Source organism: Pristiophorus japonicus, chromosome 1 (genome assembly GCF_044704955.1).
Source record: "Pristiophorus japonicus isolate sPriJap1 chromosome 1, sPriJap1.hap1, whole genome shotgun sequence".
Classification (NCBI taxonomy): Eukaryota; Metazoa; Chordata; class Chondrichthyes; family Pristiophoridae; genus Pristiophorus; species Pristiophorus japonicus.
The window spans coordinates 26390038-26414421 of NC_091977.1; the positions used below are offsets into that span (position 1 = coordinate 26390038).

The 24384-nt window shown below is 45.5% G+C and overlaps 1 protein-coding gene across 4 annotated transcripts in view; it reads left to right on the forward strand.

Annotated features, from left to right (window-relative positions):
* The window catches only part of galnt7 (UDP-N-acetyl-alpha-D-galactosamine: polypeptide N-acetylgalactosaminyltransferase 7), a 214017-nt gene that overhangs the window by 181769 nt on the left and 7864 nt on the right, over positions 1–24384 (forward strand). For all 4 annotated transcript variants that reach the window (XM_070878225.1, XM_070878217.1, XM_070878244.1 and 1 more), the window contains 3 exons: positions 9093–9210; positions 12061–12183; positions 23718–23936. In XM_070878225.1, coding sequence (XP_070734326.1) covers positions 9093–9210; positions 12061–12183; positions 23718–23936 — 460 coding nt within the window. The remainder of the gene's footprint in view (positions 1–9092; positions 9211–12060; positions 12184–23717; positions 23937–24384) is intronic.

Consider the following 24384-nt stretch of genomic DNA (forward strand, 5'->3'; position numbering starts at 1 on the left):
TGAAAAGGCTACACTCACATATAGTTCCAAAGTCTTTCTGGCTTTAAACATGAGAACCGTTGCATTTTTTAAAAACTTTTTTAAAAATTCTTAAAATCATTTAAGCCATGCAATGCTTATTGCCAAGTAGGGATCGACCAATAGTTCTTTGTCAACTTCTGTGTGGAGACTACCAGAAATACTACAAACCAGAGGAAGTTCCAGTTTAGCACATAATGCAATCAATGAAATGCAGCTCCTACTTGTACTCTGAGCTGGTATTCATTGCAGAGGGAGTGGCCTGAATCCACGCAGTTGGCTGCAAGCGCCTTAACTTTTTCCAGTAGTACAATTGGAGGAAATAGCGCAGCATGGAATGTATTAAGTGAATTAAACGTTTCTGTCAAAATGTGCCGAGATAAATGTCTTGGAAGAAGATGGGTTTCAAAAAGGAAAAGCTGAGGAGTCGTTTATATTTCACACAGAACAATTTTTCCTCCGTACATATGAACTTTACAATATCCTCGTAGCCTCGTACACTGCCACGTATTTTCTTTCACACACACACCAGATCTTGGCATCGGGTGTGGATTTAAGCCACTCCCTTTATTATATGTACACATGAGTGAGCGCCTTTAGGTAAGTAAACAAAAGGCTTCTATTATTTCTCCATTGCTAAAACCTGAGAAGAAATCAGGTGGAAAATCGGTTTGAATTACAGTAGTGTAAAATTACACAAAGCACTTGAGCTAAGAGCACAGCTTTTAACTCCTTCCTGAATCAGTGAGACGCCATCAATTCCCACACCCAAATCTGTTCCTTCAGCTCAAAATACTGTGTAAAAGTGGAGCTAATCCAACTGTTCATTTACCATGAAATGAGCCATCATTTTTCATGAGTCTTATTTTGATGTAATTAAAATGCTGCTCTTGTGAATAATTAAAAAACTAGGGGAGAAAATTAACAGCCACGTTATTAGCTGCAGTGTGGATCTAATCGTTTTGGGTGCTAGGAAACAGAGGGTAAATGAGAAGTACGTGTTTGGACAAGTGGGCTCCTATAGGGTTTGCTGTTTAGCCTAGTATCCATCAACAAGTGACCTGGAAAAGGATGTCGGTGGCTTCATCTCAAAGTTTGCAGATAACGTCACAATACCAGGATGGTTAACATGATGAAAGATGGAGACAAGCTGCTGGGAAATTGGATTATTGGGAAAGGTGGGTGGATAATTAGCAAATGCAGTTCAATGTTAAGTTATGAGCTTAGGGATACAAAATCAGCGGGGGGAATTATAGGATTAATGGAAAAATAGCGACAATAACAAATCAGGAAAGGGCTCTGGAAGTCATAATAGATGGATTCCTCCCTCAACACATCAAGCCAAGGTCTGGCTGTTGTCAAGAAGGCAGTGGGTTGCCTTATATTAAAAGAGGAATAGAAGAGATTATTCTGCCACTGTACAGAGTATTGGTCAGATTGGAAGCAATACGGTGGAGGAGGATTTCCTGGAGTGCATAAGGGATGGTTTTCTAGACCAATATGTTGAGGAACCAACTAGGGGGGAGGCCATCTTAGACTGGGTGTTGTGTAATGAGAGAGGATTAATTAGCAATCTCATTGTGCGAGGCCCCTTGGGGAAGAGTGACCATAATATGGTGGAATTCTGCATTAGGATGGAGAATGAAACAGTAAATTCAGAGACCATGGTCCAGAACTTAAAGAAGGGTAACTTTGAAGGTATGAGGCGAGAATTGGCTAGGATAGATTGGCGAATGATACTTAGGGGGTTGACTGTGGATGGGCAATGGCAGACATTTAGAGACCGCATGGATGAAGTACAACAATTGTACATTCCTGTCTGGCGTAAAAATAAAAAGGGGAAGGTGGCTCAACCGTGGCTATCTAGGGAAATCAGGGATAGTATTAAAGCCAAGGAAGTGGCATACAAATTGGCCAGAAATAGCAGCGAACCTGGGGACTGGGAGAAATTTAGAACTCAGCAGAGGAGGACAAAGGGTTTGATTAGGACAGGGAAAATGGAGTACGAGAAGAAGCTTGCAGGGAACATTAAGGCGGATTGCAAAAGTTTCTATAGGTATGTAAAGAGAAAAAGGTTGGTGAAGACAAACGTAGGTCCCCTGCAGTCAGAATCAGGGGAAGTCATAACGGGGAACAAAGAAATGGCGGATCAATTGAACAAGTACTTTGGTTCGGTATTCACTAAGGAGGATACAAACAACCTTCCGGATATAAAAGGGGTCAGAGGGTCTAGTAAGGAAGAGGAACTGAGGGAAATCTTTATTAGTCGGGAAATTGTGTTGGGGAAATTGATGGGATTGAAGGCAGATAAATCCCCAGGGCCTGATGGCCTGCATCCTAGAGTACTTAAGGAGGTGGCCTTGGAAATAGCGGATGCATTGACAGTCATTTTCCAACATTCCATTGACTCTGGATCAGTTCCTATGGAGTGGAGGGTAGCCAATGTAACCCCACTTTTTAAAAAAGGAGGGAGAGAGAAAACAGGGAATTATAGACCGGTCAGCCTGACCTCAGTAGTGGGTAAAATGATGGAATCAATTATTAAGGATGTCATAGCAGTGCATCTGGAAAATGGTGACATGATAGGTCCAAGTCAGCATGGATTTGTGAAAGGGAAATCATGCTTGACAAATCTTCTGGAATTTTTTGAGGATGTTTCCAGTAAAGTGGACAAAGGAGAACCAGTTGATGTGGTATATTTGGACTTTCAGAAGGCTTTCGACAAGGTCCCACACAAGAGATTAATGTGCAAAGTTAAAGCACATGGGATTGGGGGTAGTGTGCTGACGTGGATTGAGAACTGGTTGTCAGACAGGAAGCAAAGAGTAGGAGTAAACGGGTACTTTTCAGAATGGCAGGCAGTGACTAGTGGAGTGCCGCAAGGTTCTGTGCTGGGGCCCCAGCTGTTTACATTGTACATTAATGATTTAGACGAGGGGATTAAATGCAGTATCTCCAAATTTGCGGATGATACTAAGTTGGGTGGCAGTGTGAGCTGCGAGGAGGATGCTATTAGGCTGCAGAGTGACTTGGATAGGTTAGGTGAGTGGGCAAATGCATGGCAGATGAAGTATAATGTGGATAAATGTGAGGTTATCCACTTTGGTGGTAAAAACAGAGAGACAGACTATTATCTGAATGGTGACAGATTAGGAAAAGGGAAGGTGCAACGAGACCTGGGTGTCATGGTACATCAGTCATTGAAGGTTGGCATGCAGGTACAGCAGGCGGTTAAGAAAGCAAATGGCATGTTGGCCTTCATAGCGAGGGGATTTGAATACAGGGGCAGGGAGGTGTTGCTACAGTTGTACAGGGCCTTGGTGAGGCCACACCTGGAGTATTGTGTACAGTTTTGGTCTCCTAACTTGAGGAAGGACATTCTTGCTATTGAGGGAGTGCAGCGAAGGTTCACCAGACTGATTCCCGGGATGGCGGGACTGACCTATCAAGAAAGATTGGATCAATTGGGCTTGTATTCACTGGAGTTCAGAAGAATGAGAGGGGACCTCATAGAAACGTTTAAAATTCTGACGGGTTTAGACAGGTTAGATGCAGAAAGAATGTTCCCAATGTTGGGGAAGTCCAGAACCAGGGGTCACAGTCTGAGGATAAGGGGTAAGCCATTTAGGACCGAGATGAGGAGAAACTTCTTCACCCAGAGAGTGGTGAACCTGTGGAATTCTCTACCACAGAAAGTAGTTGAGGCCAATTCACTAAATATATTCAAAAGGGAGTTAGATGAAGTCCTTACTACTCGGGGGATCAAGGGTTATGGCGAGAAAGCAGGAAGGGGGTACTGAAGTTTCATGTTCAGCCATGAACTCATTGAATGGCGGTGCAGGCTAGAAGGGCTGAATGGCCTGCTCCTGCACCTATTTTCTATGTTTCTATGTTTCTATGCATCTTGATTATTGTATACAGTTCTCAAAGCCTCACTACAGAAAAGATGTAACCAAGCTCAAAATGTGCAGAAAACCACTATGGGACTGACTGGGGACTAGAGAAGAAGACGTTTGAGGATGCACTCACGGGACTTGGATTCTTTTTGTTGGCGAGAAGAGGACTGAGGAGAGATATGGTTGAGGTATCCAAATTAGTGAGGCACAGTGATGTAGAGGATAAGTGAGAACTATTCGATTTGGTACAACATAGCGAACAAAGAGACACGAGTATAAGTTGAAAAGGGGATTCAGGCAGGACACAAGAAAGCATTACTTTATTGAAAAGTGGACAGTTTTTGGGTGGACAGTTATCAAGGAGGCTGTAAAGGGCTTAGATCTTTCAAACGCCAAATGAGACAAATATCTTGAAGAGAAGCACCTGGACAGCAAGATGCCAGTCTAGTTCAAGCCTTGAGATTTTCTATATTGGACAACCCTAACTTTGGCTTGCATTTTTATGGCAATCTGGGACCATCCAGAAATTCATGTTTTTGTGAGGTTGCTGATTCCAATTCCTTTGGTTGTATTATTGAATGTGCAGTAACCAATGCAGACTGGTGCAGCTGCAGTACTAAACTGTGAGTCATCATGAGTAAGTAGTGCTTTTTTTTTTGCTGTGTTCAGCATTAAATATTGGTCGATCCTTACAAAACAAAGTTGTGTGAGATATTGCCTGGTTTATCCTGATGTGCAGGGAACAAGGTGCACTACTAACCTTTATGTGGAAAGATAAACCATTGACTGAAGTAGTCTTGATTATGAATGGCATGGCACAAATGCCTGTAATATCTTTAGACTTCCATTTTGATGTTGGATAAAACAAATCACTCAAATCTGCCTTTCTATATCCATTATAGCAGCTACATTGTAAAGATTTAAAAAAAATAATTTAAACCCTAGCGGCTGAAATTTTGCTGTGCGATATTAGCGACTGGTCGTAATACACTGGTTAGTAGCTTCATTAAAATAGATGACGAAGGAATCTCATCCGAATGCACTGAAGCGTTTGTTACTAATATTGCACCCCACCATGTCGACTCACAAATGATTGCAAGATTCCATTTGCATCATGTGGAAAGGCTTAGCTTTAGATCATCAGTGCTGTGGCCTGACCCAGTATATGTGAGCATGTACAGCTGAATGCGTGGTTGCTGACTTGCAAGGTTTTTATTGGAAATTTCTAACCATTTAAAAAGTATTAATCTAGGCAAAAAAAAATGTACCGTAACATGTAGTGCTTCCACCTCACTGTAATGCATCTTACTGTCTGCACAATATGGTAAACAAAACAAAAAAAACTTGATAAAATGATAGCTCCTTGGCATTAAGTGAGTGCGGCGGGCTTTAATCTGATTCCCTGATTGTGCCTTTTCTAATACTCTTAGATTTTCACTCCGCTGTCCTCGTGTAAGATAGGAGATTTTCTTCTGCTCTCCCTCTCCCTGAAAAATCTTAAGTTTGAGTCTGTGATTCTACTTTCCTTGTTCTGATCATCTTGGACCCACCTTACCTGAACATATTGTGGTGCTCTGCATATCTGACCAAATGAAAAGTGGTGACCATGCATGGGGTTCTGCTGCCGCATGTGTTTCCATGTTTTAAGGTGCATTCTTAATGTGATTCTTCTTTCTTATTTTCAAAAGAAAGCACTTCTGTAAGGCTTTTTAACTTCTGATCATTTTTCCTCTGCATTTAAATGTGTTTGTCATGAGCATAGATAGCCAGTTACATTTAATACTGTAAATATTCTACAGAGCGTTGTTGTAACCTTGGTTTGCAAATTGCCTTGCATTTTGTTTTGCAGCATTTAGTTTATAAATCGAAGTTACCTGCACTGTTTAGAATGTCATTTTAATGAAAGGAGCAAGTGGTTCAAATCAGATGTGGCCTTTTTTTTTAAAGAATGTAGAACCGTTGATCTTCAGAGTGCTGTGTAGTGTGCTGCGCTTTCCCTGCTTTACCTAAGCTAAAGTCAATAACCAGGCCAGTTAAGCTTACCGTCCCATTACAGCACAGTAAATGTAATAAGAACATAAGAAATAGGAGCAGGAGTAAGCCGTATGGCCCCTCGAGCCTGCTCCGCCATTCAATAAGATCATGGCTGATCTGATCATGGACTCAGCTCCACTTCCCTGCCCGCTCCCCATAACCCCTTAATCCCCTTATCGTTTAAGAAACTGTCTATTTCTGTCTTAAATTTATTCAATGTACCAGCTTCCACAGCTCTCTGAGGCAGCGAATTCCACAAATTTACAACCCTCTAAGAAAAGAAATTTCTCCTCATCTCAGTTTTAAATGGGCGACCCCTTATTCTAAGATCATGCCCTCTAGTTCTAGTCTCCTCCATCAGTGGAAACATCCTCTCTGCATCCACCTTGTCGAGCCCCCTCATAATCTTACACGTTTCGATAAGATCACCTCGCATTCTTCTGAATTCCAATGAGTAGAGACCCAACCTTTCCTCATAAGTCAACCCTCTCATCCCCAGAATCAATCTAGTGAACCTTCTCTGAACTGCCTCCAAAGCAAGTATATCCTTTCGTAAATATGGAAACCAAAACTGCACGGAGTATTCCAGGTGTGGTCTCACCAATACTCTGTATGACTGTAGCAAGACTTCCCTGCTTTTATACTCCATCCCCTTTGCAATAAAGGTCAAGATACCACTGGCCTTCCTGATGCAGTTGTATATTTGAAATAAAATATTTCCAATTTCTCCATTTGGCAGGTTTTGAATGTGAGCACAGTTGACTAGCCTGCACTGGGTACAATATTTGTTTTTAATTCTGGATTTGCAATATTAAAGGAAGTCCAATGGTGCTAGTAACGTTTTACACAGACACTTATTTCCTGCATCGACAAGGCAAGTTCTGGTGTTTTGTAGCTACTGGGGGTCATAATATGATTGCCTTTGTATAAGTTATTGGTGAGGCCACACCAGGAATACTGCGTGCAGTTTTGGTTTCCATATTTACGAAAGGATTATACTTGTTTTGGAGGCAGTTCAGAGAAGGTTCACTAGGTTGATTCCAGGGATGAGGGGGTTGACTTATGAGGGGAAAGGTTGAGTGGGTTGGGCCTCTACTCATTGGAATTCAGAGGAATGAGAGGTGATCTTATCGAAATGTATAAGATTATGAGGGGGCTTGACAAGGTGGATGCAGAGAGGATGTTTCCACTGATGGGGAAGACTAGAACTAGAGGGCATAATCTTAGAATAAGGGGCCGTCCATTTAAAACAGAGATGAAGAGAAATTTCTTCTCTCAGAGGGTTGTAAATCTGTGAAATTCGCTGCCTCAGAGAGCTGTGGAAGCTGGGACATTAAATAAATTTAAGACAGAAATAGACAGTTTCTTAAACGATAAGAGGATAAGGGGTTATGGGGAGCGGGAGGGGAAGTGGAGCTGAGTCCATGATCAGATCAGCCATGATCTTATTGAATGGCGGAGCAGGCTCGAGGGGCCATATGGCCTACTCCTGTTCCTATTTCTTATGTTCTTATTAACTCCAGACAATTGCGTGGATTATCACTTCCTTTAAAATTTCACGACAGTTGAAAGAAAATGAAAATTAAATGCATGTTCTACCCGTCACCTGCCTTTTTTTTAAACTTGGATGAAGTGGAAAAGCTGGAGTCGAGCCACGCAGCGGAGGTGAAATCTGTTCTGAATCCTTTAGTGGAAAGCACAAGTCTAGTTGAGTATCAATTGAAAGCAATGTGAGCTATAAACGTATGTTTAGACTAGATTGTTAAACAAAAGAATATGTTAACTATAAGAGGAGACGGTTGGAGATACTGAAACAGCTGGCAGATAGATAGAAAGTGTTGAAACAAAGCAAGCAATGTTTGAAGTTTATACATGGTGTTCTGGGGGAGAAAGTACAAAGGCAAAGGGATAAAGGTTTCAATACTTTGAGTTAGAAATACAGATGTGGAGCAAAACCAATTGCAAACAGGTCTAGACTTGTAGTCAGGATTAAAGTGAATGGGTAACCATACCAAGACAAAGCACAGAGACTTGTCTGATCTCAAATCAGCAGCATGTGCCCTGTAGTCCCATTATATAAACTACAGATCGAACAAGATATATGTTGTTAATTAGGGTGGGGGAGGACAAGATAAAGGTAAAGGTAATTTTTCTTGTTAAAACAGATTACAGGCTCTGAATTAGACTCCTGCATTACTTTGCTTGCTTGCTTTTAAACATTGAGCTGGAATTGTATTTCCCAGTAAATGGAGGTTGTACTTAATTAAATAAAAAGCAAAAAATCTGAAAATGCTAACAATTTGAAACGGAAACAGAAAAAGCTGGAGACATTCAGCAAGGGATACACTTGAAGCATTAACTTGCCTGTTTATTCCACAGATGCTGAATGTTTCCAGCATTTTCCATTGTTTAATGTTGTATTACCCTTTTTCAGGGACTTTTGTTTTGGGCCTTCACTGAAATCTTCCAAATGTGTTTATTTGACACTCTAAACACATTTTAAGAACAAAAGAAATAGGAGCAGGAGTGGGCCATTCGTACCCTCGAGCCTGCTCCGCCATTCAATAAGATCTTCTGCCTCAACACCACCTTCCCGCACTATCCCCATATCCCTTGACACACTTAATATTCAAAAATATATCTATCTCAGTCTTGAATATACTCAACAACTGAGCCTCCACAGCCCTCTGGGGTGATTCACCACCCTCTGAGTGAAGAAATTTCTCCTCATCTCAGTCCTAAATGGCCAACCCCTTATTCTGAGACTGCGACCCCTGGTTCTGGACTCCCCAGCCAGGGGAAACATCCTCAGTGCATCTACCCTGTCAAGCCCTGTAATAACTTTATTCTCCTTGTCACTTACAGTTTAAAAGTTATTAAAATGTTGCTACATTGTTGTACTTAATGATGATTCCTGATGCTTGAATCAATTAATATCTCTAGATTAACGGCTGGCTGTATCTTAATTTAGGAAATTGACCTGAAATTGGCATATTCTTCCTTGGAAAAGGGCAATGCAGCTTTAAATTCATTTTATATGGATTTAATTCTTGCAATTCAGAAAAAAGATTATGTGCAGAAAGAGTGCTACAACTTTTGGAAACTTCTAACTTACTATCTATTTGTCCAACAATGATTTCCCAGGTCTCCAGCTATGGCTGGGGGGTTGTTCGCTATTGAACGAGAGTACTTCTTTGAACTGGGGTTGTATGATCCTGGCCTTCAAATCTGGGGAGGTGAAAACTTTGAAATATCCTATAAGGTAATGTACAGAGAATTACAATAATATTTGAAGTACTGTTCTTAAATTCATAACCCAATGACTGATAAAAGGACGCTGTAATATCATTGGCAGGGCTCTTCAATGTTGACACAAACCACAATGACATCACTTATAAGAACATAAGAAATAGGAACAGGAGTAGGCCATGCTCCGCCATTCGATAAGATCATGGCTGATCTGATCATGGACTCAGGTCCACTTCCCCGCCCACTCCCCATAACCCCTTATCCCCTTATCGTTTAAGAAACTGTCTATTTCTGTCTTAAATTTATTCAATGCCCCAACTTCCACAGCTATCTGAGGCAGCGAATTCCATAGATTTACAACCCTCAGAGAAGAAATTTCTCCTCATCTCAGTTTTAAATGGGCGGCCCCTTATTCTAAGATCATGCCCTCTAGTTCTAGTCTCCCCGATCAGTGGAAACATCCTATCTGCATCCACTTTGTCAAGCTCCCTCATAATCTTATACGTTTCGATAAGATCATCTCTCATTCCTCTGAATTCCAATGAGTAGAGGCCCAACCAACTCAACCTTTCCTCATAAGTCAACCCCCTCATCGCCAGAATCAACCTAGTGAACCTTCTCTGAACTGCCTCCAAAGCAAGTATATCCTTTCTTAAATATGGAAACCAAAACTGATGGGATTGAAGGCCGATAAATCCCCAGGGCCTGATGGACTGCATCCCAGAGTACTTAAGGAGGTGGCCTTGGAAATAGCGGATGCATTCACAGTCATTTTCCAACATTCCATAGACTCTGGATCAGTTGCTATGGAGTGGAGGGTAGCCAATGTAACCCCACTTTTTTAAAAAAAGGAGGGAGAGAGAAAACAGGGAATTATAGACCGGTCAGCCTGACCTCAGTAGTGGGTAAAATGATGGAATCAATTATTAAGGATGTCATAGCAGCGCATTTGGAAAGAGGTGACATGATAGGTCCAAGTCAGCATGGATTTGTGAAAGGGAAATCATGCTTGACAAATCTTCTGGAATTTTTTGAGGATGTTTCCAGTAGAGTGGACAAGGGAGAACCAGTTGATGTGGTGTATTTGGACTTTCAGAAGGCTTTCGACAAGGTCCCACACAAGAGATTAATGTGCAAAGTTAATTGGGGGTAGTGTGCTGACGTGGATTGAGAACTGGTTGGCAAACAGGAAGCAAAGAGTAGGAGTAATTGGGTACTTTTCAGAATGGCAGGCAGTGACTAGTGGGGTACCGCAAGGTTCTGTGCTGGGGCCCCAGCTGTTTACATTGTACATTAATGATTTAGACGAGGGGATTAAATGTAGTATCTCCAAATTTGCGGATGACACTAAGTTGGTTGGCAGTGTGAGCTGCGAGGAGGATGTTATGAGGCTGCAGAGTGACTTGGATAGGTTAGGTGAGTGGGCAAATGCATGGCAGATGAAGTATAATGTGGATAAATGTGAGGTTATCCACTTTGGTGGTAAAAACAGAGAGACAGACTATTATCTGAATGGTGACAGATTAGGAAAAGGGGAGGTGCAACGAGACCTGGGTGTCATGGTACATCAGTCATTGAAGGATGGCATGCAGGTACAGCAGGCGGTTAAGAAAGCAAATGGCATGTTGGCCTTCATAGCGAGGGGATTTGAGTACAGGGGCAAGGAGGTGTTACTACAGTTGTACAGGGCCTTGGTGAGGCCACACCTGGAGTATTGTGTACAGTTTTGGTCTCCTAACTTGAGGAAGGACATTCTTGCTATTGAGGGAGTGCAGCGAAGGTTCACCAGACTGATTCCCGGGATAGCAGGACTGACATATCAAGAAAGACTGGATCAACTGGGCTTGCATTCACTGGAGTTCAGAAGAATGAGAGGGGATCTCATAGAAACGTTTAAAATTCTGACGGGTTTAGACAGGTTACATGCAGGAAGAATGTTCCCAATGTTGGGGAAGTCCAGAACCAGGGGTCACAGTCTAAGGATAAGGGGTAAGCCATTTAGGACCGAGATGAGGAGAAACTTCTTCACCCAGAGTGGTGAACCTGTGGAATTCTCTACCACAGAAAGTTGTTGAGGCCAATTCACTAAATATATTCAAAAAACAGTTAGATGTCATCCTTACTAGTAGGGGGATCAAGGGGTATGGTGAGAAAGCAGGAATGGGGTACTGAAGTTGCATGTTCAGCCATGAGCTCATTGAATGGCGGTGCAGGCTCGAAGGGCTAAATGGCCTACTCCTGCACCTATTTTCTATGGTTCTATGTATTCCAATACCTTATATAGCTGTAGCAAGACTTCCCTGCTTTTATACTCCATCCCCTTTGCAATAAAGGCCAAGATACCATTGGCCTTCCTGATCACTTGCTGTACCTTTTGTGTTTCATGCACAAGTAACCCCAGGTCCTGCTGTACTGCGTCACTTTGCAATCTTTTTCCATTTCAATAACTTGCTCTTTGATTTTTTTTCTGCCAAAGTGCATGCGGACCTCACACTTTCCAACATTATACTCCATCTGCCAAATTTTTGCCCATTTACTTAGCCTGTCTATGTCCTTTTGCAGATTTTTTGTGTCCTCCTCACACATTGCTTTTCCTCCCATCTTTGTATTGTCAGGAAATGTTGCAACCCGACAACAAAGTAACATGTTGTACCAGCGCGGTTTTATTATTGTAAGTGTTAAACAATTGATGATAAAGCTTTATTTTTAGGGATTGTAGATCTGATCTGAAATTATCAGCTTGGTGATTTACCTTTCTGAAGGTGCACAGTCAATGCATGTGATATAATTTTTGAGAAATCGAGGATTTTTATCCCTGCACAACAAATGTTTTTCTTTTCTCTCTTGTTCCACATCTCTCTAGATATGGCAATGCGGAGGAAAATTGCTCTTTGTACCTTGCTCTCGTGTTGGACATATTTATCGTCTACATGGGTGGGCAGGGAATCCACCACCTGCTCATGCTGGGTCATCCCCGACATTAAAGGTATGTACTCATCCAATTACCTAACTTTATAAAAGTCATTTAGGGACATTACTAAATAATATTAAATTATGTGTTTATTAAAATGTGCCAGCTGTGGCTCAGTGGGTCACTCTGAATCAGAAGGTTGTGGGTTCAAGTCCCACTCCAGGGACTTGAGCACAAAAAATCTAGGCTGACACTGCAGTGCAGTACTGATCGCGTGCTGCACTGCAGTGCAGTATTGATCGCGTGCTGCACTGTCGGAGGTGCTGTCTTTCGGATAAGACGTTAAACCGAAGCCCCGTCTGCTCTCAAGATCCCATGGCACTATTTTGAAGAAGAGCAGGGGCGTTATCTCCGGTGCCCTGGCCAATATTTTTGCACTGTAACTATTTTTACTGCACTGTTTTTGACAGACATGTGTCTGTCAAGCCCCGCCTCCTATTACCGTGCTGCACTTTTTCTGACAGACATGCGTCTCTCAAACCTCAATCCCCATGCCGCATCTGTCCAGCCCGTTCCCCTGTCAAGCTCCACCACCCCCTCCCGGCCCAGAATCATTCCCTTCACTTGGTGCTGAGAAGCAGGACCTGAGGCCCGAGATTCCGCTCAGGCACCGACTCTCTTCGCCCGCTCTGGCACCGGCCCCGATTCTCTTCCCCCCACCCCCAATTCTCTCCACCCCCCCAATTCACTGCCCTCATCCTCGGTTCTCTCCACCCCCCCAATTCTCTCTCCCGCACCCCCAAATCTCTGCCCCCTGCCCTCGATTCTCTCCCCCTCTCCCCCTCCCCCCCCCCCTCGCCGCCGATCTCCCTGCCTGCCCCGACCTCCCTGCCTGCCCCGATTTTCACCCCCCCCCCGATTTTCACCCCCCCCCCCGATTCTCTCCCCCACCCCGCCGACTCTCTTTCCCCCCCGCCCAACTCTTTCCCCCGCTCAGGCCCCGGGCCCCGACTCTCTCCCCCTTCCTGACCCCGACCCCTCTCGGAGGGCTGAGGGCGGCCGAAAATGGCGGCGGTGGGATGCCGAGAGGGCCCGTGGGTCCCCCTGGAGGATAAGCCACACCCTGAAGTTTCACTGGACTGTGTAACTGGAACCGCCCAGCCCAAGGTCTCACTGACTTTTCAAATTGTAACTCAATCCACTTTGACTTCCTGAAGCGACAAAGGTCAGAGCTCCCCAGAAGACAGCAAGGGCCAACCAAAGTGCCTTACCCCAGTCCAAGTACACCCCTCCCACAGCCAAAGTGTCTTACACCAGTCCAAGTACATCCCTCCCCCAGCCAAAGTGTCTTACCCCAGTCCAAGTACACCCTCCCACAGCCAAAGTGCCTTACCCCAGTCCAAGTACATCCCTCCCCCAGCCAAAGTGCCTTACCCCAGTCCAAGTACATCCCTCCCCCAGCCAAAGTGCCTTACCCCAGCGCAAGTGCATCCTCCCTCCCGCCCCACCATACATGGGGCATGTGTATGGATTGTTACAGGTTTAGGTTTATTGGGTATGAAGTGAATAGTGTCAGTGTTGTAGCTTCTGGATATCATCCACTCCAACGATGTCCCTTGTAGGGGGTTGGAAGAACGTGATCCGTCTTCCCGGTGTTCCCTCTCTCCCCTCCGATTTCCCCCCCCCCCCCCCCCTCGCCCCCACCAGTGTCTCATTCCCCCTCCCCCCCACCAGTGTCTCCCCCCCCACCCGTGTCTCTTCTCTCCCCCCCCCCCCCCCCCCCAACCGTGTCTCTTCACCCCCCGGCCCGTGTCTCTTTCCCCCCCCTCCCCGCCCGCGTTTCTTTTCCCCCCCCGCCCGTGTCTCTCGCCCCCTCCCCCCCGCCAGTGTCTCTCGCCCCCTCCCTCCCGCCCGTGTCTCTCTCCCCGCCCCAGTGTCTCTTCCCCCACACCCCCGCCCCCCCAAGCCATTTCTCTCCTCCAGTCTCTTTTTCCCTCCCAGTCTTTCTCTCTCCCTCTCTCCCAGTCGCGCTCTCTCTCGCCCCAGCCCCTCTCTCACTGTCGTCCCAGTCTCTCTCTCACTCTCGCCCCAGTCTCTCCCTCACTCTCTTTCCCCCACCCCTGCCAGTCTCTCTCTCACTCTCTCTCCCCCAGTCTCTCACTCTCTCTCCCCCAGTCTCTCACTCTCTCTCTCTCTCTCTCCCCCACTCTCTCACTCTCTCTCTCCCCCAGTCTCTCACTCTCTCTCTCCCTCAGTCTCTCACTCTCTCTCTCCCCCAGTCTCTCACTCTCTCTCTCCCCCAGTCTCTCACTCTCTCTCCCCCAGTCTCTCACTCTCACTCTCTCTTCCCCCAGTCTCTCACTCTCTCACTCTCTCTCCCCTAATCTCTCACTCTCTCTCCCCCAGTCTCTCTCCTCTCCCTCTCCCTCCCCCAGTCTCTTGTCTCTCCCTCTCCCAGTCTCTCTCCTCTCACTCTTCCTCCCCCAGTCTCTCTCCTCTCCCTCTCCCTCTCCCTCCCCCAGTCTCTTGTCTCTCCCTCTCCCTCCCCCAGTCTCTCTCTCCTCTCCCTCCCCCAGTCTCTCTCCTCTCCCTCCCCCAGTCTCTCTCCTCTCCCTCCCCCAGTCTCTCTCCTCTCCCTCCCCCAGTCTCTCTCCTCTCCCTCCCCCAGTCTCTCTCCTCTCCCTCCCCCAGTCTCTCTCCTCTCCCTCCCCTAGTCTCTCTCCTCTCCCTCCCCCAGTCTCTCTCCTCTCCCTCCCCCAGTCTCTCTCCTCTCCCTCCCCCAGTCTCTCTCATCTCCCTCTCCCTCCCCCATTCTCTCTCCTCTCCTTCTCCCTCCCCCAGTCTCTCTCCTCTCCCTCTCCCTCCCCCAGTCTCTCTCCTCTCCCTCTCCCTCCCCCAGTCTCTCTCCTCTCCCTCCCCCTCCCCCAGTCTCTTCTCTCTCCCTCCCCCAGTCTCTCGTCTCTCCCTCCCCCAGTCTCTCTCATCTCCCTCTCCCTCCCCCAGTGTCTCTCATCTCCCTCTCCCTCCCCCAGTCTCTCTCCCTCTCCCTTCCCCAGTCTCTCTTCTCTCCCTCTCCCTTCCCTAGTCTCTCTTCTCCCCCTCTCCCTTCCCCAGTCTCTCTTCTCTCCCTCTCCCTCCCCCAGTCTCTCTTCTCTCCCTCCTCCAGTCTCTCTTCCTCCCCCAGTCTCTCTTCTCTCCCCCTCCCTCCCCCAGTCTTTCTTCTCTCCCTCCCCCTCCCTCAGTCTCTTGTCTCTCCCTCTCCCTCCCCCAGTCTCTCTTCTCTCCCTCTCCCTCCCCCAGTCTTTCTTCCCTCCCTCCCCCTCCCTTAGTCTCTTGTCTCTCCCTCTCCCTCCCCCAGTCTCTCTTCTCTCCCTCTCCCTCCCCCAGTCTCTCTTCTCTCCCTCTCCCTCCCCCAGTCTCTCTCCTCTCCCAGTCTCTCTCCTCTCCCTCCCCCAGTCTCTCTTCTCTCCCTCTCCCTCCCCCAGTCTCTCTTCTCTCCCTCTTCCTCCCCCAGTCTCTCTCCTCTCCCTCTCCCTCCCCCAGTCTCTCTCCTCTCCCTCTCCCTCCCCCAGTCTCTCTCCTCTCCCTCTCCCTCCCCCAGGCTCTCTTCTCTCCCTCTCTTCCACACCCCTCTCGGCTGCCCTCTTGGGCCTCGGTTCCTGCTTCTCGGCACTACGTGGAGGGAATGATTCGGGGCCGGGAAGTGGGGTGGCGGAGCTTGACAGACACATGTCTGTCAAAAAAAAAGTGCAGTACAAATAGTTGCATCGTTTCTTTAAATGGAAATATGAAGGTCTCTATTTGCAATATGGCAAGGATCTCAATAATTTAATCTTGAGCTTTCTCTTCAGCTTACTTTATATGCATCTATCGTGCATGTGTATTATAACACTTATTGGATGTTTTTATAGATGTAGAAACAGTAGTTGTCAAATGTGCTTCTGTGCTACTTCTACAAATCTTTGATCAAATTTATTGTCTATTCTGACCTTTTTAGCCATTTTCTGTTTCTTCCTCCACCCACCACCCCCCCGCCCCCCCGCCTCCCCCTGCCCCCAATACAGAAGGATCTGGATAGATTGATGAGTTGACTGCCAAATGGATTTGAATGTGGTCAAGTCATTGAATCATAGAAATTTACAACTCGGAAAGAGGCCATTTTGGCCCATCGTGTTCGCGGCAACCAACCAAGAGCTATCCAGCCTAATCCAACTTTCCAGCTCTTGGTCCGTAAAGTTTACTGCACTTTAAGTGCAAATTCAAGTATTTTTGGTAATGGTTTCTGCCTCTACCACCCTTTCAGGCAGTGAGTTCCAGACCCCCACCACCCTCTGGGTGAAGACATTTCCCTTCATATCACGGCTAAACCTCCCCCCAATTACTTTAAATCGATATCCCCTGGTTGTTGACCCCTTTGCCAAGGGTAACAGGTCCTTCCTATCCACTCTATCCAGGCCCCACATAATTTTATACACCTCAATCAGGTCTCCCCTCAGCTTCCTCTGTTCCAGAGAAAACAGACCCAGCATCTCCAATCTTTCCTCAGCCAAAATTCTCCAGTCCAGGCAACATTCTTGTATATCTCCTCTGCACCCTTTCCAGTGCAATCACATCTTTCTGTAATGTGATGACTAGAACTGCACGCAATACTCCGTCAACCGCTAGGGACTATGGAGCGTTCTCCTCCGTTTCGGCTGTCCCCAAAAGTTTGTCACCATCCTCCGTCTGCTCCACGATGACATGCAAGCCGTGATCCTGACCAACGGATCCACCACAGACCCAATCCACATCCGGACCGGGGTCAAGCAGGGCTGCGTCATCACACCAACCCTCTTCTTGATCTTCCTCGCTGCAATGCTCCACCTCACACTCAACAAGCTCCCGGCTGGAGTGGAACTAAACTACAGAATCAGTGGAAACCTGTTCAATCTTCATCGACTCCAGGCCAGATCCAAGACCGTCCCGTCCTCTGTCGTCGGAACTACAGTACGCGGACGACGCTTGCGTCTGCGCACATTCAGAGACTGAACTCCAAGTCATAGTCAACATCTTCACTGAAGCATATGAAAGCATGGGCTTTCCGTAAGACAAAGGTCCTCCACCAACCTGACCCCGCTACACAGCACTGCCCCCCAGTCATCAAGATCCACGACGCGGCCCTGATCAATGCAGACCACTTTCCATACCTTGGGAGCCTATTATCAGCAAGGGCAGACATCGACGACGAGGTCCAACACCGCCTCCAGTGCGCCAGTGCAGCATTCACCTGTCTGAAGAAAAGAGTGTTCGAAGACCAGGCCCTCAAATCTATCACCAAGCTCATGGTCTACAGGGCTGTCGTGATACCCGCCCTCCTGTATCGCTCAGAGACGTGGGCCATATACATTAGACACCTCAAATCGCTGGAGAAATACCACCAACTATGTCTCCGTAAGATCCTGCATATCCCCTAGGAGGACAACGCACCAACGTCAGCGTCCTCGATCAGGTCAACATTGTTCGCATGCCTGTAAGAGCGTGTGGCAAACCAGTCCCACACACCCTTTCCTTCAACGACTGTCTGTCCCACCTGTGACAGAGACTGTAACCAAAGAACTCACTTTTAGAGTGGAAGCAAGTCTTCCTCGATTTCGAGGGACTGCCTATGATGATGGTGTGCAATTGTAGCAAGACTTCCTTACTCCAACCCCCTTGCAATAAAGGACAACATGCCATTTGCCTTCCTTGTTGCTTGCTGTACCTGCATGCTAGCTTTCTGTGTTTCTTGCACGAGGACACCCACATCTCTCTGAACACCAACATTTAAAAATTTCTCACCATTTAAAAAATATTCTGTTTTTCTATTCTTCCTACCAAAGTGAATAACCTCACATTTCCCTACATTATACTCCATCTGCCACCTTACTTCCCACTCAGACTATCTATATCCCTTTGAAGTTGCTTTGTGCTCATCTCAGAGCTTACTTGTATCATCAGCAAACTTGGATACATTACACTCTGTCCCTTCATCTAGGTCATTAATATAGATTGTAAATAGCTGAGGCCCCAGCACAGATCCTTGCGGCACCCCATTAGTTACAGGCTGCCAATCTGAAAAAGACCCGTTTATCCCTACTCTCTGTTTTCTGTCCGTTAACCAATCCTCTATCCATGCTAAGACATTACCTCCAATCCCATGAGCCCTTATCTTGTGTAATAACCTTTTATATGGACCTTATCGAATGCCTTTTGGAAATCCAAATATACTACATCCACTGGTTCCCCTTTATCTACCCTGCTAGCTACATCCTCAAAAAACTGTTAATAAATTTGTCAAACATGATTTCCCTTTCATAAAACCATGTTGACTCTGCCTAATCATGTTATTATTTTCCAATTGCCCTGATACCACTTCCTTAACAATGGATTCCAGCATTTTTCCCCCAACTGATGCCAGGCTAACCTGCCTGTAGTTCCCTGTTTTGCATCTCCCTCCTTTTGTGAATAGTGATGTTGCATTTGCTACCTTCCAATCCCTGGGACCGTTCTAGAATCTAGGGAATTTTCGAAGATCAAAACCAATGCATCCACAATTTCTGCAACCACCTCTTTTAGAACCTCAGGATGTAGGCCGTCCAGTCCAGGGGATTTGTCGGCTTTTAGTCCCATTCATTTCTATAGTACTTTTTCTCCACTTATATTAATTACAATAAATTCCTCACCCTCATTAGACCTTTGGTTCCCCACCATTTTAGGTATGCTTTTTGCATCTTCTATGTGAAGACAGATACAAAATATTTGTTTAACGCTTCTGCCATTTCCTTATTCCCATAATAATTTCTCCTGTCTCAGCCTCTAAGGGATCAATGTTGACTTTTGCTACTCTCTTCCTTTTTACATGCTTGTAGAAGCTCTTACAATCTGCTTTATTTCTTGCTAATTGTCTCTCATTCTATTTTTTCCCCTTTTATCAATTTTTTAGTCATAGAAACATAGAAATTAGGTGCAGGAGCAGACCATTTGGCCCTTCGAGCCTGCACCGCCATTCAATAAGATCATGACTGATCATTCAACCTCAGTACCCCTTTCCTGCTTTCGCTCCATACCCCTTGATCCCTTTGGCCGTAAGGGCCATATCTAATTCCTTTTTGAATATATCTAACGACCTGGCCTCAACAACTTTCTGCGGTAGAGAATTCCACAGGTTAACCACTCTCTGAGTGAAGAGGTTTCTCCTCATCTCGGTCCTAAATGGCTTATCCTTTATTCTTAGACTGTGACCCCTGATTCTGGAACTCCCCAGCAACGGGAACATTCTTCCTGCCTCTAACCTGTCCAATCCCTTCAGAATTTTATATGTTTCGATGAGATCCCCTTTCATTCTTCTAAACTCCAGTGGATACAAGCCCAGTTGATCCAGTCTCTCCTCATATGTCAGTCCTGCCATCCAGGGAATCAGTCTGTTGAACCTTCGCTGTACTCCTCAATAGCAAGAACGTCCTTCCTCAGATTAGGAGACCAAAACTGAACACAATATTCTAGGTATGGCCTCACCAAGGCTCTGTACAACTGTAGTAAGACCTCCCTGCTCCTATACTCAAATTCTCTAGCTATGAAGGCCAACATGCCATTTGCCTTCTTCACTGCCTGCTGTACCTGCATGCCAACCTTCAATGACTGATGTACCATGACACCCAGGTTTCGTTGCACCTTCCCTTTTCCTAATCTGTCACCATTCAGATAATATTCTGCCTTCATGTTTTTGCCACCAAAGTGGATAACCTCACATTTATCCATATTATACTGCATCTGCCATGCATTTGCCCACTCACCTAACCTGTCCAAGTCACCCAGCAGACTCATAGCATCCTCCTCACAGCTCACACCATCATCCTTTGCTGGTTTCTGAAATTTTCCCAATCCTCAGGCTTACGACTATTCGTCACAACATTATAAGCTTCTTCTTTCAATCTAATACTATCCTTAACTTCTTCAGTTAGCCATGGATAGATCACTTTTCCTGTGGAGTTTTTGTTTCTCAATAGAATGTATTTTTTGAGAAATGCTAGCCACTGCTTATCTACTTGCATACCTTTTAATGTATGTTTCCAATCTACCTTGGCCAACTCTCCCTTCATACCTATATAATTGACTTTATTTAAGTTTAAGAATCTAGTTTCATACTTAGGCAAGTCACTCTCAAACATAATGTGAAATTCTATCGTATTATGATGCCCCAGAGGATCCCTTACTATGAGATTGCTAAATACCCTGCCTCATTATACAATACAAGATTTAAAATAGCCGGTTCCCTAATTGGTTCCATGAAGTTTTGTTCCAGGAAACTGTCCCAAATGCATTCCATGATTCCAGACTACCTTTGCCAATTTGATTTGTCCAGTCTATATGAAGATTAAAGTCCCCCATGATTATTACATTACCTTTGATACAAGCTCCTACTATTTCTTGATAAATATTCTTTCCAATGGCATAGCTTACTGTTAGGGGACCTATATACTATTCCCACCAGTGTTTTGTGCCCATTGTTATACCTTATCTCCACCTTATATCTTATCTGAGCAACTCAGTGGCTGCAGAAATGTCATGGTGAATGGAGGACCAAAGGCTGGACAGTTTGGAGTTGATAAGTGCAGTTCTAAGAGAATTTGGAGAGAGTTTTTTTTCCAGGGGTGGACGCAGGAGGACATAGGGTTGGATGGGGGAAGGGGGATTTGGCTGGAGAGCGATACAATGAAACGGTTAGAGATGGCCTTTTCTGCAATTGACAAGGTAGGAATAGCGAAGCCATGAGAGATGACAAGGTCAGGGGGTGGATGTGAATATGGGTTGGGGAGTGCACATGGAGAGATTAAGGGAGGATAGGAGACTAGTGAACTCAGAGGAGAGAGAGCATGATGAATTGAGATGGAGGTTGAAATCACTGAAGATGAGAAGTTGCTCGGTGCAGAGGCTGAGGGAGGGAAGCAGTGAAGATCTCTCAGTGATAACATTTTCATGGTACTTGGGTGGGCAGTAGAGAACAAGAATTTTAAATGAGAGCGCTGAAAGGTGGAATAAGGTGAGATGTTCAAAGGAGGAGAAAGTGCCGCAGGAGTAGGGAGATAGACCAAAGTGTATGATTTGGTGATGAGAGCCACAACGCCACCACGACGGTCTGAGTGGGAGGGAATTCCAGAGCTTGGGGCCAGAGCAGCTGAAGGCACAGCCGCCAAAGGCACAGCCGCCAGTGGTGGGGTGAAGGAAATTAGGAATGCACAAGAGGCCAGATTTGAAGGAACGCAGAGATCTCATAGGGTAGTAGGGCTGGAGGGGGTTACAGAGATAGGGAGGGGCGATGCTAAGTGAGGCAGTGCCTCACCTGACGAGCCGCCTCTGCTCGTAATTTCATCCTGTACTGTAGATTCTAGTATTATACCAACAATTTAATTAAGACTAACTGAGCTATAATTTCCTGCCTTATCGCCATCCTTTTTATTGAAGTGGATTTTCACATTTGTCATCCCCGAGTTCTCACACAATTTTCCTTTCAAAGGTTATAATTCGATCTCCTGCTATTTCTTCCCTAGCTTCTTTCAGGATGCTCGCTGTAAACCAAGGTTGTGTTTAGCTTAAGTTTGGATAACCTATTTAGTACCATCACTCTTTGAATAGTATAAAAGCAGGGAAGTCTTGCTACAGTTGTACAGGGTATTGGTGAAGCCACACATGGAATACTGCGTGTCGTTTTGGTTTCCACATTTAAAGAAGGATATACTTGCTTTGGAGGCAGTTCAGAGAAGGTTCACTTGGTTGATTCCAGAGATGAGGGGGTTGACTTATGAGGAAAGGCTGAGTAGGTTGGGCCTCTACTCATTGAAATTCAGAAGAATGCGAGGTGATCTTATCGAAACGTATAAGATTATGAGGGGCTTGACATGGTGGATGCAGAGAGGATGTTTCCACTGATAAGGGAGACTAGAACTAAGGGACATAATCTTAGAATAAGGGACCGCCCATTTATTTTCTCAGAGGGTTGTAAATCTGTGGAATTTGCTGCCTCAGAGAGCTGTGGAAGCTGGGTCATTGAATAAATTTAAGACAGAGATAAGACAGTTTCTTAACCGATAAGGGATTAAGGAGCTATGGGGAGCGGGCAGGAAAGTGGATCTGAGTCCATGATCGGATCACCCATGATCATTTTAAATGACAGAGCAGGCCGTTTGACCTATTCCTGCTCCTATTTCTTAGGTTATTAAGAATATAAGAACATAATAGTTCTACACCCACCTCTGATGGCAAATAATTTAATACATTATAGCGAATGGACGGAATCAGCAGAAAAGTATTCCTCAGCCTGACTGATTGTTATAAAATACTTGTAACATTCTCTGATATTTGCTGATGGTTTGGGTGCTAAGGGGGAGAAATTGGCCTAGTTTGGGCCTCCCGTTAGCACCTCAGGGGGCGATAACGGGGAAATATGGGCTAACTGACCGGGCACGGTGAAATCAGCGAAGCCCGCAAACTTCCATGGCGGGTTTGCGCTGGCGCTAAAACTTACCGCCTCGCTGTCTTGCGCCCCGGAGATCGCAACATCATCCGGTTGCGCAGCACCCCGGATGTAAAATTCACTTCCGCCCCCTGCAGTATCGCCAGGCATCAACAACGGCAGCTGCAGGAGGCGGCGTCACCTCGGCTGGCCCCTTGGGAAGCGCTAATTAAAGACAGTGGTGGTCAGGTAGGCCAAAATGTAATTATGTCCCCAGTGTGTTGCATTTTGCTTTTTTGGCACCCCACCTTTTTTGCTCAGCCCTGCACGCTCTTAGAGTGCTTGGGGTTGCTGTGCGCATATCACATGTGCCGTTGCCCAACATACACAGCCTTAGGCTTCAATGAACACAGCATTGGTCCTTCCCTTTAAGGGAGGGGAGGAGCCTGTAAAACCGGCAATGCTGCACTGCCCCTCTTACTCCCTTTAACGCTCTAATGGAAGTGGTAGCACTTGATTTAGCGCTCCACTTCCCTCTTGGAGTGCTAAAGCGGAAGTTCCCAGCAAAATCAAATATTTAGCGCCCGGCGATACTTTTGCGCTCCCGCAAAAGTTACTGACCCCAAACAGGGTGCTATGCAATTTCTAGCCCTACATCTCTGGTGCTCCTTTTAGAATCAACTGTATAAAGGTATGGGATTAGAAGACCACTCTGCTTCTTGCATTGCTATTGGTTAGATGGGTCATCATGGTCTAGTGACCAACATATGGGGTGACCATCATCTTCAATTACAAGCCAAAGTTGCCTTGGAATTTAATTTTGCTCAGGAAATCAGTCTTTCATTCTACAGTCTGTGGCTTTGAAAGAGAACACTAGTTCCATCACATGGTAATATAGAGCTTTCTCTCACAACTGAGCACTCGTGTTTCCGTCTCCAATGTTATCTGATGAAGTCTAAATTTTCATAATGTGGTTTCCATTTTTCATAATGGGACAGTTTTTAAGCCGAGCTATTTTGCCTTGGGTTGGTTCAATTTCACATTTCAGCTCAATTTCAATTGCAGATGTGTGCAAGTTGTTTTCCCCTTTGAATCTCATGTGCTCGTCATGAATTTATTTTATCGACATTATTCTTTACAGAATTATGTTCGTGTTGTAGAAGTCTGGTGGGATGAGTACGCTGACTATTTTTATGCAAGTCGTCCAGAAACAAAAGCCATGGCTTATGGTGATATAACTGAGCTGAAGAAGTTTCGTGAAGAACACCACTGCAAGAGTTTTAAATGGTTCATGGATGAAATAGCTTACGACATTGCAGACCATTACCCACTACCAGCTAAAAATCTAGAATGGGGAGAGGTAAAATGACTAGTTTTGTATTCAAAATAGATTAAATGATGGATTTTTATTCCCCCGACGATTGTTTGGCAATATTCCCCAAAACTTTAGCACAGTCAGGAAAAAAAATCACTATCTACAGCTTTATTGAGACAGTGCAGATTTGTTCGCCAATTCACTGCAGTACCGGCACTGGTACAGAATTTGCAGTGTTTTTTTTTAATGTATTTGTTCATAGGATGTGGCAAGGCTGGCATTTATTGCCCATTCCTAATTGCCCTAGAGAAGGTGGTGGTCAGTCACCTTCTTGAATCGCTGCAGTCCTTGTGGTGAAGGTACTCCCACAGTCGTTGTGGTTTGGTAGGCCATTTCAAAGGGGCAGTTAAGAGTCAACCACATTGCTGTGGATCTGGAGTCACATATAGCCCAGACCGGACTAGCTTTTTTATTCCAGATTTATTTAATTAAC